The 14,936-nt window shown below is 43.5% G+C and overlaps 1 protein-coding gene across 1 annotated transcript in view; it reads left to right on the plus strand.

Moving 5' to 3' along the window:
- The window catches only part of LOC138489118 (leucine-zipper-like transcriptional regulator 1 homolog), a 406,596-nt gene that overhangs the window by 145,250 nt on the left and 246,410 nt on the right, over positions 1-14,936 (plus strand). Inside the window, exon 3 of the mRNA XM_069616746.1 lies at positions 3,080-3,159. Coding sequence (XP_069472847.1) covers positions 3,080-3,159 — 80 coding nt within the window. The remainder of the gene's footprint in view (positions 1-3,079; positions 3,160-14,936) is intronic.

The raw sequence follows: 14,936 nt of genomic DNA on the forward strand, positions 1-14,936 counted from the left end.
CATTTAAAGCTGAACTTGCCCCTAAACTACTGGAAGTCTGGGAGGAGTGGCTAGGAAGAGGGGCACTGCCAAATACCATGAAGGAAGCAATAATAACCGTTCTCCTCAAGCTTCACAAACCTCCTCAAAATCCCATGTCCTACCGTCCACTATCCCTAATCAATTCAGACCAAAGATATATGCCGAGGCCATCGCAAACCGTCTTATAAAACATATGAATAACCTAATTCACCCCGATCAGTCGGGTTTCATCCCCACTAGATCCACTGCATTAAACCTCAGGAATTTCTTCACCATCACTTCACAACTAGATCCGAAAGCCAAGACCATTGTGGTAACCCTAGATGCTGAAAAAGCATTTGACTGTGTATCCTGGAACTATACGTATGCCATACAAGATAAAATGGGGTTTGGCCCGGTATTCACTAGATACATACAAATCCTATACGCCGATCCCAGAGCAATTGTCAGAACAAACAAATCCCTATCACAGAGTTTTGCACTAGGGAGAGGCACCAGGAAAGGCTGCCCGCTATCCCCCCTGATATTGCACTCACCATAGAGGGCATGGCAGCTGAGCTTAGACACGAACACGCCATTCGAGGGACATTCGTATCAGGGGACCTCCTCAGTTCGTTTCACTCTACGCTGACGATGCAATGCTATATATCAGAGGCCCTGAAATCAATCTACCACCGGTGATGCAGGAAGTCATGAACTTTGCTAAATATTAAGGGTACCGAGTCAATCGCGGTAAATCAGAAATCATTACACTCACACCCTCCACAGTACAATCCTCGGCCACCGCACAATTCAAATCGTCACCCACCTCCGCCTGATATTTGGGAATCATAATGGCTATAGACAAACACTATATACTAACAACTATGAACCCTATATAGTACTCCTAGAACATAAACTTAAGGTATGGGATAAACTTCCAATATCACTATGTGTGTGAATTGCGCTGCTCAAAATGGTAGTAGTGCCAAAGTTACTATACCTGTTCTGTGGCATCCCGATCTGGCCAGGCAGACTGTTCTTTCAAAAAATACAGAGAATGGCATCAAGCTTTGTAATGGGTGGGGGAACCATAATGTTCCAATGGCTCAAGATGTGCGAAAGGTACGAAACGTGGGGAGGGGACTTGCAGCCCCAGATTTCCTACTGTACTTTCAGGCAGCCCAAGCCCACTTCGCTAAATATTGGTCTGAGTCTGTGGAATCATATGCACACATACAGGCTAAAATGTTTGCGGCGGCCCCTCTGACCCTACGAGCAATGCCCTTTGGAAGGGCGTCAAGAGACCAAGGAGAGGTCGATCCAGTGGGCACTACAGTGCGGGCCTGGTCTGGTCTTCTAGCCAGGGTGAGTTGCGACAACTCATACTGGCTACACACCCCGCTATGGCATCACCCGAATCTCACCCTTGATATGGCCCTCCAAAAAAGAGGGGACCCAGGAAAGGAAATGCAGGTGAAGGACCTAAATCTGGATGGGAAATTTGGTTCTCTGGGGATCGTCCAAGTGAAAGTGGGAGCTTGGCTGGTCACGTCATTACAATAATATAGACTAAAGTCAGCCCGCAAGAAGAAATGGCCCTCCTTCCCGGAAGCTCCACCCATGCACCAATTCTTAACGGATACTATGACACCTGCAGGGTTTTGGTTGGAATCTCTACCCTCTATGCAGCAGCCCAACGTACTACCCCCTCCAAGAACACAGCGAAAGCCAAATGGGAAAGGGATCTCTATCGAGGCGGCCCAATGGACCAAATACTGCCAATTTACCAAGTCTGTTTCACTCTGCACTCATTTTAAACTGATTCAATTCAAGATACTGAATCATCTTCATATCACGCCCAGCAAAATTGACAAATTTAACCCCTCGTTAAAGCCAGGATGCCCTAAATGCCAAGCCCAAGGAGCAGACTTTTCACATGTACTGGAACTGTCCCCCAATCAAACCATTATGGAGCGAGGTGGCTGAACCAGTGAGTGCACATTATCGGCCTCCAAATTCCAGCATCTCCACTGAAATACTTACTTGGCGACATTGGGAAGGTCTCAATTAAAACAATACGACTTGTCGCAGTAGCTGGGGCGGTCGCATCCTTCGTGCATGGAGGTCACGGCCTCCTCCCACCCATCAAGCTTGGCTAAAAGAATTAATATATATACAGGAAACCGAAGAATCATACGTCCAAACTGTTGTATCCACCTGTAGACAAAAATATATATATGGGCTCCCCTGAGGAGATACCTGGAGACATTCCCCGATGCTTCTGATAATGACTCAACTGGTACGGACTGCTAATAAACCACCATGGTATGCGAAGTAAACTCTAAACGTCAATACATATTCTGTTGTATGTTTAATTTGTACACCCCCAATACAGGCCATGTATATGTAATGCACTTGTCCATCTTAAAATAAAGGTTTAAAAAAAAATAGACTCATCAATGCATGACAGGAAGTTAATTTAGGATTCTTGATGTCTGCAGAATCTGGTACAGTGCTGAGTGATGCAGGCATGTTTTCTTCCACAGTTGTAGGACAAGGTTCTGAACTATTCATGGTCAATCGCTACAGCCATGTTGCATTGAACATCTGGGGACCCCCCACCCCCACCAGAGCCACTTTGCTAGGATTCAAAGGGTCACTGCAAATTAAAAATTTTCAAATTGTCTTTGTTGTGTCCATTGCACAGAAGAGAGAAACATGGAAGTGTGTGTTCTCTGAAGTCCTCGCTTCTCCACTGAGTGAACTGATTGGAACTAAACACTGACTGTGCTTTAGTGTATGGTTAGTGACTTTGTTTTTCATAAATGGTCATCTTTGTGACATAATAGTTAGAGGTGTTGTGGTGTTTACTATCAGTACGATTCAGGCTGACCTGAAATACAAAAAACAGAAATCTATGATTTTATAATTGCATGGCTATTATGTTTCTATTGCCTGCATTTTAATGTAAAATTGATAAGATATTAAATGTCATTCGTGCAGTTTACTGCATGTTTTGCTTGTAATGTTCCCAGATGTTAGTCGAATTATCTGTTTTTCTTTCCTTTTTCCTCAGAACGTAATGAATGGGAACCACTGATGTGTTGTGATAATTCTCCTGAAAAGCTAGAAGGGCATTCCATGGTGGCATGTAAGGTACGTTTTTTTTTTATTTTTATTTTTTAGGTTATTTTAGCATTAAATGTTATTTTAATTGTCAGGAAAAGCATGTTCATTTTATGGTATAATTGAGTACAGTACACTGTATGTAACTGAGAGGTGTAGTTGGATTTCAATGGTGTTCTTTAGCATTCTATTCCTATACCATTCCGCAACATTGAGACAGTTCTACAGTGTTCAAACAGTTGGAGTCTAAACTGGAAGATACCTAGGGCCTCATTCTAACATTGCCAGTATCCTGGCGGTAGAGCAGTTAGGATACCAGAAAATGTTGTTACAGTTTCTGGCACTATGGGTGCCGGAGTGACGGTGTTAATCCCCATTCATGGAGTCCCATAGGACTCCATGAGGGGATTTTCCATCATTACCTGCACTGGCAATACAGGTGCCGGTATTAACAGCGGTTTTGTTTGCCGGTGGGGCGTCTGCCTTATTTTATTTATTTATTGGTTATTTGTAATGCGCACTATATAGCAAAATTGTGTTTCAAGGTGCATCAAGGCAAGCGGGAGAATAGGGATGAGGAAGAAGGTATAAAACAAAAACGTTCTTAAAAGGTCTTGAAACATTCAGAACGTGAAAGTGCTATAGCATGAGAGTAGGGGAGAGAGGGAGTAGGGGAAGTGCAGGAAGGGGCAGAAGGGAAGAAAATAAACAAAAACCTTATGACTAGGTCGTGAGACGATTCGGAACATGTAAGTGCTGAAACATGAAAAGAGAGGGAGGAAGGGAAGTGCAGGAAGGGAAGACAGTGAGAGGTACAATAACTGCAAAACAAGTACCGGTATACATCAGTACTGGCACTATTACCGGACAGGCCGATCTGGAATGAGGCCCATACTCTATTGAATTGCCTCTGGCATAATGTGTGTTTTTGTTGTTTTTTTGTTCGTTTTTTTTTTAGAGTGTAATTTAGTTGATAGACATTCCAGTAATCCGTGTCCTCTCTTTGCCATGCTTGTTTGTTTTCTTTTTTGTTTGGACTAATTGTGTGCTTTACTGTTTTGTTTTTTTTTTTGTTTTTTTTTTTTTTAACTGAAAGGGGACCATTCTTTTACCTGTGCACCAGCAACTGCCAACATCAAATACCTATTTTTTGGTCATAGTCTGGAACTACACTTGGCTCACACTTACTTTTTGGGTAGTGTTTCACTTGTTATGAGGGTTTTTCAAAGTCATTGTCGTAACTTGGAAAAGCCATTGTTGGGTTAGCAAAGTTTTCCAAGCTGCAAAACTGGATTAAGGAGCAAGGGGGCACTGTTGTGTAGTAACGTTTCTTAGCAAAACAGGTAAAGAAAGACCCCACATAGGTAGTTATAAAAATAACTTAAATTTATTATGATACTACACTGAGACACACTTATGATTTTGTAACGTAATTGAAAATACTTTACCACATATCTCACACGTAAGCCCAACACCATATACTAACTTTGGAAGTTCAGCCCTAGTCTACCCCAAGTCTCTGTAAGTCTTTGAGGTGTCCCAAAAGGTTCCTGTGGATGGAGGTGAGTAGCCAAGAGGGGACACTCAGTGCATGTACAGTACCAAAGTTAGGGTAGTTTAGGGCAATTGCAGCAAAGCAAAGATGAGAATTTAAGGGACTTAAGTTCAGTTCCAGCTTGAAGAGGAGCAAGTAACGACCCTGGTGTTCTTCAGGAGGACCCTCAGAAGTACTGAGCCGGACACCACCGCTCTGGATCAGCCCTGGATAGCTCTACGTTAAGCAGGACTTTGTGGCCGATACACACCCTATGGGAATTGGGCAGGTCAAGAGATGTAAGGGATCTCAGGCCCGAATCCCCTAGTATTTGTCCATCGAATATAGGAATGGACAAGTTTCGATGGATATGTACTTTTAAATGTAAATGATAGCATTTCGATGCATTTATTTTTCACGTTAAAACGTTACATGGAGCTGCTCAGTGCTGAAATCTTCAAAGTATTTCACCACTGGCCAGCTTCATGTAACGTTTCAGTGCTTATTTATTGGGAGGGGTACCCTCCAGCCCCAAGGGCACCCCCTAACAGAACCCTAACCCCAATTCTAACCCTGCCCTAACCCTAATTCGAACCCTAACCCCAACCTTAACCCTAATTCTAACCCTTGCCCTAACCCTAATTCTAACCATTGCCCTCACCCTAAAATCCATTGAAATTCATTCAATGAATATGCTTTTCAATGGAAAAGCATTTCAATTAATACATTTCGATGGATATAAAGGCGATGGATATAAATTCGATGGAAACACCAGATACCCGTGGGTGGGAATATATCAGAATCTAGATTCTGAAGTGAATGCAGTAGTGTCTAATGGCAAAATCAAAAACCTATTTTGGAGAATGAGCAGAGTAGTGCATCAAAAGCGATATTGTAGTTAATGTAATGCGAGATTGGGAGGCTTCAGACATATGACCACAATTAACTCGAAGAACCACAGTCTGATAAAACGAATGAAAGAGGAATGCTCTGAAAATGATCGGGATTCCAAAATCTTCCATGACTGGTATGCTGGATTTATTTTGCAAATGCTGATAGAAATATTGATGATGCTGATTTTCTCACAGCATTTTAAAGTAGAAAGAGCACAACATTTACTTGTGCACTGCTAGTCCTGCAATATCCACCCTATCGCGTAATTAAAAACATTATTAAAAACATATAAAACATTAGATACTGCTACGTGTGATGTGGGAGAGCTCTGCTACTATTAATCTAGAGTCCCTATGTGGACCCTGTAGAAGTCTTTATAATGTTGTAAAAGCACATACGGGTGTAGTATATTTTTGGTGAGCCAGTTTTATGAGCCAGGAAACCCAGCTTTGATATGAAGTCCATGCAAGATTTGGTTAAGGGTGGCATACGTTTCTCTAGTTTTGTGGTTATGACTCTGCTACAGAAGTCAGTAAATGCCAGTGTAGAGAAAGTTGTGACAGACTCAAAAGCAGGTTTCTGATAATTGTGGGCACAATGGAGAGTATGAGGGTGTCCTGGGTCATTGTTTATGTTCCTAATTGCCATGTCCCGAAATCTATCATTAGAGTATTGATTGTGTGCAATGTATTTACTGGCTCTAGCTTCATTGTTGATTGTGGCAAGAATACTATACCAGATTCCAGTCTAGATTAGTCTGGCTTGCCGCAACAGTGGCTGTCTGGCTCAGCAAAATCAGTTTTAGAGTGGATGGGATTGATGGGATAGTGGCCATCTTGTCAGTTCAATGTGTGTGATAAACAATTTACTACTATTTTTCAGTCCGCGACCCCCACTGTGAGATTGGTGGCTGATGTTTTGGGAGTTATTTCACAATTTAATCGAAAGTGTGGTGATAGATGCATTCACTTAGACTCACAATGCAGATTGGCCGAGATGAACCTAATTCCCTACCTAGAAGGTTAACCTTGACTCCCTAACTGACCTTATAGTTTTCACTGCGCTGGAGGAAAAGATTACCCGCTTTTAAGATTAATGAGCTGACCGTAATCCACCCTTGATTTGAGTGTTTAGTATTATTGCACTTATGAAGCGAACTTAACAATGATCCATGATCGAAAGGCTTATAATTAAACATTTTTGGGGTAATCTAATTATTGCAACCAAAAAAGGAAATGAAGGACAAACGAAGCACGAGGCAACAAACTGTACACTCGTCACATCACAAATCGCCCCAAACATTTTCGGTAATCTAGCTCTTCCCTCCATCTTCCCAGTCATAGAACGCATCTGGTCTGTATGGTACAAAAAGGGGAACAGTTTGTGGTCATATGTCCAAGGAAAATGTTACTGCCCGAATGTCAAACAGCAGAGCCACCCTACCAGAGGAGTCATCCACACCAAAAGAAACGTAATTCAACAGTCAGAGTGGCAGAAAACTGCAACCTGAAAGAGAACCTCTAAAAGAAGGCTACTTTAAACCGGGACCTTTGTTGGAAGTTTATATGCACGGCGCACAATAGGTGGGCTATAGCCATCCTTGGAGTCCCTTTAATGCCATCAGGACTTCCATCTTTGACATCAATTCGTATTCCACTAGATCATGAGGCAATCCCAAGGCCCACTGTTGCATAAATTAGCAGGGACCTCCATCTTTGCATCAGGTTTCAGATTACTTTTGCTAACACAGTTCTTAAATCAATTGACCTCCTCATGCTGGTGGCAAGTTCACTATTTTTCTGCTCCAATCCTCCTAGTTTCCATGGCCATCTTTTCAGTCTGGACAACCACGCATGCCAGATAATTTGTTCTCTGCAGTTGATGATTTTACCACCGCTCGAGCACATTCATGGAGTGCTCCACTAAAAATCCACTGTCCCTGATTGTTTTGAAACTGCCTCCCCACCCATGAGGTAGGATGCAAAGACCGGGTTGCCAGGGAAAAAAGTATTGTTTTACACCCTCCGTCCCACAGTGATAACGCATAAGCTGCTCCAGGCCCGGGCCACAACGCTATAGGGTTCAGAATTGCTGGCATCTACTTGGCTCCTATTTCTAGCCTAGGAGAGCCTGAAAAGTTTGAAACCATCAGCTAACGGGAGCTACTTTTAACCTGCCTAGGTCAACTGGTGCCTTACAAACATGTATATTGACATTAACGTTGAGTATTTTAAAATGTTAGTAAAGAGGAATTGGTACGTATCTAGTACAGATTTATTAAACATAATGTATCATACATAATGTGCAAAAGGTTAGTGTGTGCCTCACATGTGGAAGTTAGGTTCGAGGTGTGCTGGGTACTCTCTCCTGGTGCCCCAGCAGTAGCTCCTGCCTACTGGGTGGTACCCCACAGCCAGGAGCTGGCTTTAGCACCAGCGCATGGACTCTTAAATTTGGACCCTGCACTGTGTTCTTTATGGTGCTGGTCCCAATAAATTGTCCCTCTAGGTCCCCTTCTCATGGTAGCACTTCTCAGTGTGTCGAAAGACCACCACTGCCTGAGAAGAGCTAGGTTGGCCCCTACCTATTTCTCCAGAAGCACTCTGATTTCCTATCCTTGTAGCCCTTCTTCTGTGGCCTCCGTAGAACCTTGGAACCTCAAAAGGGACCTAAAAGAGAAGCAGCCATCTTGGGCTCCAATTGGCTTCACCCCAAAACTAAAACTTTAAAAAGTTGATGTACCCAATCTGTCTCGCCATGAGCACTTGCAAGCCATTGACCTACTTGTTTCAGACCCCATACATTTGACCAATCCGCAAAAATAGACAAGGGAACTAGGGTAGATGCTTACTTAACTAGATCAGAAGGTTAATGTGCTTTATATTTTAAGTATCGCCTAATACCTTCTTATAAATAACACCTAACCGCAGACATGGTTGCTCCGGAGAAGCTACATGCACCTTCATCCTGTTCTATTTTGCTCTTCTGGATAGATTGAAAGTTACTCCTTTTGGCAATCCTACACTAACGTTTAAAGCCAATGCTCACATCTGATGCATTTGAAACACAGGTGACCCCGAAGAATAATTAATTTAGCCAACCACTCCTTCCTTAATGATTCTGTTTTATCTTGCCACTCTTCTAACATCGATGGCAACGGTATTCACTTCCCATATACATAGAAGTAGTGAGGCTTGGATGGGCTAGTTTGTAGGATTCTTTCTAAAAGCTCAGGCAATCGTCTAATGGCCCACTCACCATAAATCGGCACATACTGAAATTGCACACCTTAGATGTTCACTGTTCTAATAGTGACAACCTCGCTGACCAGTTCTGACAAAGGGAAACTATGCCTCCTGAATCGGAATTGATATGCCAGTTGTTAAAAGAAATTGTATTTGGTTTATTGCAACCCTTTTCAAAACAAAATAATAAAGGATAAGAAAACGCAGACAAAAGAAGATATTTAAAACATTACTAAGTAAAACGTCTACCAGGTTCACAACTTGGAATGACATAAAACATTTAATTCATTGACATCTAATGCATGATTTTGATATTCCCTTTGCCCTTGGCTAAGTACCTTACTTTCTTTTAGTTGACTTTCATCCGCTGTTAAATAATTTCCAAGATTGTATGAATGTCACCACTGCCACAGCTTCTGAGGTTCTCACTGCATTCAACAATCTTTCCCACTAATCTTTCACATCAAGCACTCCACGTGAACTCCATTTCCTTCTTAAAATATATTTTCTCTCCCACCGTAAGGCCTTGCATTCCATAAACAAATGCTCAATTGATTCTATCGACCCGTTCCCTTCAGCATCTGAACAGTGTTTCTCTTGAAACTATTAATCTGCACCTTATCAAAATCTCCCTTGTAGGGAGCAAATTCCAGCAAAGCCTCCTAATAAGCGAATGAAAGTGGTGGTTTGGGAATTGCATCAAATATGGTGCTATCTCACCTCTAAGCTTATTTTCGTGGGACAAATGACGCAAGAAAGAAATTGATGGTATTGGTCCATAGCCCTTTCTTAACCTTCTCTGGGTTCTCCCTCAACACACCACTGTCGAGGCCTAGGTTACTTAGCATGGATTCACAATGGTCTCTCAACTTTCCCAGAAACGTATCCCGATTATGTAGTTGATCTGTTCTTAGTTTTAAGGCGAGACGCATGACAATATACAAGTTGTCAGTATTAGAGGATATGATTTTCTGGTAAAGGGTCAGGCTTTGCCATTGCACCCAAGTCTTTAAAGGGAGGAGGTCCAGCTCGTATCTCATGGCGGCTCCCGGGACGCAATTGGGGACCCTCAAAACCTGTCTCCACATCACCCCCTCAGTGTGTCCAGACCAATGTTCGCTCTCATTTTTTTGGGCTGTGTGCACCAAAGAATAGTTGTGTGCGGGCTGTTTATCAGTCATGTGCGCAACTGAGTGATGGACCGCCAAACCAGTGGTGGTGGTCAGCGCAGCAGCACCAGCCCGGCGCCCCGCCAGTGAGCAAGTACTTAGTGATCCGATTCCACAGTGTGCAACCGAGGAATGCGAATTTACGACGCAACAAGCTCTACTTCAATGGACATTCGGTTGCTCTATTCTCTTCCTAAGACTTTAGCTCATCTCAAATTGTGTCCTTTTACATCTCTAAAAATTAGAAAATGTCTAATGTTGGTTGTCCTCCACACATACCAATCCACCACCGATGTAATTTTTCAGCGCCGGGCCCGAGTGAGAGACGGTTAGTAGCCCCAGTCCACCCTCCTCCCTCAAAAACCTGTTCAGAATGATTGTCACTGAAACCCACTGCATTCTAAGAAACTCGCTGCTTCCTGTCAAATCTGATTTCTTATCTATTATACGTACTTTTGTGATCAGGAGAGCATTGTGCCTCAGTCCCGTATATAAAATAAATAAAATAAGGACTGCAACAGCCGAGAATCAGTCATAAATAATTATGTGTACAACTTAACAAAGCCACTCCTCGTGTTAGGGAGGCTATATATAAAGTGTAGTACAGTAGTTGGGGGTCTAACTCGAAGCCGAGGTATGCAGAGTTTCGCAGAGGTCCATCACACACAAGTTGATGGAGGTTGTTGTGCTATTTTGTGTTTTCGCCAGGGTGGAATATAGGCTGCAATCAACCCAACAGCCTGCACCATATTAAGATGGGAGCACATTGCCACGTGGGAGACCCTTAAAATCTGGGGGGGGGACAGGGGACGCCTCGCCGCTGCAGAAGGGCCAGAGGACCTGAACCATCCTGGTACCTTGAGACAGAGACACTCACTATCTGTGGAGAAAACTCCTCCTCCCATTCGGAGTGCTGAGTGAGTGAAGCAGCATACTCTCAGCTTGCAAGCAAGCACTGATGCAGTAGGAGTGAGGGGTAAACAAGGCACCAGACCAGACCCGTCACGGCCATGAACTACAGAGCAGACTGGGACACGTAGAATCGGAAGCGAGAGCAGCAAATGCAAAGTTCTCCAAATGTGGCGGAATGCATAGAGCAAGAGTGTGACGGTGGCCCGTATTGAAAGGAGAGCAACATCGCTGGCAGATGGAATCTTTTTCAACAGAGGAACACTAAAATACCCCTCTAATTATCATGCATGGCCGAAGTTACTGAGGGAGCACAAACCGACCAAGGAGAGTTCAGGGAGCTTTCTTAGCGAACAACATTTTTAAAATTTAGGTTACAATCATACATTTTACAGTACACTTCAGTGAAATGCCGTGTAAAAAGCCATACAATTTTTATAATCAGTTATGTAATACGTCAAGCAAACCAATAGATGCATGACCACCAAAATTATGCAGGAGCGTTTTCCATTGCATCTTTCAGGATGCTTGTCCCTGCAATATATTTCAGCATTGCCATTTAAGGATGCATTTACCCAATAATCCCAGTACTTCCACTGTAAATGTACACACACACCTGCACGCTTGCTTTACCCAATAATCCCAGTGCTGCCTGCCACTGTAATTACACACACACACGCACACCTGCATGCTTGCTTTACCCAATAATTGTTTCACAGAATAATCTCTTTTGGGCACAGCAGGGAAACATGAGAGACTCTTGTAATAGGAACTAGACAATTATATCGCCAACTTGCATTGCATCATAGTTTTTGCCACAAGCAGCCACCGTAATGGCTTTCTAAGGCCTCCCTCTTTGTTGCTGCAAATTTGCACCCCGCCAGTTCACATGTTGATTTACATGTGCAACCACACCACAGGGATCATATCACCACGACACATGCCTACTAGTGCCACTAAAACACTGTCACATTCCGCCTAATGTCCTCTCCTGAGCCCCAGAAGGTCACACACACGCATTTAGATATTGGCCTCCAATTTTAGTGACTAAAATGCCGAACTCAATGTCACGTTATCTGTCAATAATGCCTGCTGCTGTTCGCCAGGAAATCTGCGGCTGTGATCGAGTGGTTACATTGCTCACCTTTAAAACTGGAGATAACAAGCGGCATTCATGGAATTTTTTGCACGGTGAAAAGTGACTTTTCACTGGTGCAAAGTAACTTTGCACTGCAAAAATACGCTTTGCACTGCTCAATGAATCAGGGTGTTCATTGAATAGTCATTTTGCACTGTGCTAAAAGTTCCATGAATTAGGCCCCAAATGCGTAAATCTCGGATTCCTTTCTTACCCAAAGGGTGTGATCCTGGGTAAACTTCTACGCGTATCACTTCTCTCGTGTTCCTTATATGGGATCACTTAGAAGCGTGCATTTGTTTGAAACAATGCAACTCAAAGCTTTACAGAGTATTATAAAAGTCCCAAGACCCTCTTTATGGCAGGGTGTTAGGACACTGAAACCCAATTATCCGCTGTTTGCATTTTTATTGGAATCTGATGAAGAAAAGGAATTAATCAGTCCTCCAAGATATAGAGAGCTCTGCAAACCGCTGGCTGATTTGGATTCCCTTTTGCCAATTGCCTCTTCGCATCATGATATATAGAGCTATTGAGGGCGGTAAAATAGCCCAGGAGGCTAATGCATTTACTACATAATCCTTTCTTTTTCGAATTTTTTTACTAGACCCCAAAGTCGTTTATTGTTGTGACAGGTGCTTCATTACCATTGCACCGGTGTGAAACATGTTCCAATCTGCAATGTACGCATCGCCTGTCATCTCATCTGTATGCAATGTCAGACTGCAGCCCACCTGAAAGCCAGCATTATGCACCACTGAAAAGACAGCCCACTGCGCTGTGAGGTCTATATGTGCCCTTTACCAATTATACGAACCATTAGGACACGTGTCCTAATTATTTTTTCAATGATAAATACAATTAAAAGATATATTGATCCTGTATTCAACACCCACCAGGAATTCGTATTCTGTGATATTTGGGTTTCACCCCCAAATCTCCAAAAGACACAAGACATTTTGAAAGCATGTTTTATCGCGTGTCTTTCGGACGTGAGTGGAATAATTCAAATGGGACTCTTACCTTAGGGATCTTTTTTTCCAAGTCCAAGTCCACTTCGCAGGAGTCTGGAGGACTCGAGTCGCAAGCAGGCTGCCAAAGGCAGCAGGGAGCAGCAGCAGTCACAAAGAAACCGACGACTCGAATCAGGCTCACACAGTCACTCTCTCGGAACGAAGCAGCACACGCCTGCTGCTAGTGTGAAGGTGAGGACTGGAGGAGGAGGCTGGCAAGCTGTGCAGGGGCACTGCACACAGCACTCCAGGCAGGGCTGGGCTGGCAGCACGTGCTGTATTACCTGTGGGTGGGGGAGGATGGGCACGCGCCTGTCAACAACTCTTGCTCGTGGTCCTGCGTCGTTCTCCTCCCCTTCCCCAACCCACTGTTGTTAAATCATGATGGAAACAAAACAATCGCTGCGGCCCGTGGTTTCAGATAGAATGACGGGACGCGCCTGTTGATGGCACATTCTGCTGCAGTCAGAGCAGTGCATGATTGGAAAACATGCCAAAAAAAAAGTTTTGTTAAAAAAGAAACATTTGGAGCAAAATTATGATTGGAACATGTGCGCGGCAAAATAAGCAATATTTGCGGCTTTCCAATCAATGGTGCGCGGCCGCACAGGTGCGCACCTTACAGGGAACGTTGATCCAGACATGTGTCTAGCTTGTCGTTCCATAGTTCTAAGCCGTATGTAAGCTTTGGCACCACCTTCCCTTCATAAAATTAGATTCATGCTTTAATCGAAAATCTTCCAAATCTTTTATCCACTTCAGTGTCTTGCCTTAGAAAGGCTTGTGTTTCCTTCATTTGTGGTTTTGAGGAGAAATGAAAGCCCAAGAAAGTTAAGCTTGTCACTCCTCTCACCATTGGTTTTTGTATATTTGGTAAAGTCACTGAACCTCCTCATTCCAACTCGAGAACGATCAAAGAGGAGGAAGTCGTCAGCATATGATCGCCATGCAGTTTTTACTGCCCCAAACATAGGGGGAATCAGGCCTGATGAATTAAGATTGGCCCCTTTGTCTTACACATATAAGTTATAGAGGCAGGGGGCCAACATGCATCCCTGCCTCAATCCCGTATTGATGGTAATTCTCCGTGAGAGATTCCCTTTTTGATCAAGGCGTACATAAATGCCTGAGTTATCGTGCAAACCGATTATCAGTCTTAAGAGGCCTTGAGGAAGGCCCCATTTTTTCAGCTTTGCCCAAAGGCATGAACGGTCTACACGGTCAAAGGCCGCTGAGAGATCTACTGAAGCTATAAATAAACTGAATTTCTGTGTCCCCCTGGTCTCCGCTTTAAACTCCTTGATCACAGCCCCACTAATGTTAGTTGAATGGGCCCCTCCTGAAACCAGTTTGAAACCTGTCCAATCTCTCTGTGGTCGCTGCCCAATCCTCAAGATGTCGTAATATGAGGGCTGCAAGGATTTTGCTTTCTACGCCCAACAAGGAGATGGGCCTATAGTTTCTCAGGTCCCATTTATCACATTGTTAAAGATAGGCACTACATAAGAGGACTTCCAGACTCCGGGAACGAGCCATTGTCCATTATACTGGAGAACAAGAAGGAAAGGACCACTAACCATGCATTCGTGTCATTCTTTGAAAGGTTGTTCGTAAGTCAACTTGGTCCGGGGGCCCCTGAGGCTTTTGACTTCTCCATCATAGTCCTTATTGAGTCGGGGTCCACTTCGAGATTATACTTATAAGGTATGCCTTGCGTCTGATTTTTCTATATGCACCCTGATTGGGCTGCGTTTGAGGAGTACAAAAGCTCAAGATGATTAACCCACGTACTGTGAGACAGCATTCAGCTGGATGAAAGATTGAGTTTGTTCTTATGCATTTACTGTTGCCCAGAACGCGTGGGAATCTTATTTAATCAAAATTGTGAGCATGCCTTCAGCATTT

The sequence above is a fragment of the Ambystoma mexicanum genome, chromosome 9, assembly GCF_040938575.1.
Source record: "Ambystoma mexicanum isolate Mex_15411 chromosome 9, UKY_AmexF1_1, whole genome shotgun sequence".
Lineage (NCBI taxonomy): Eukaryota > Metazoa > Chordata > Amphibia > Caudata > Ambystomatidae > Ambystoma > Ambystoma mexicanum.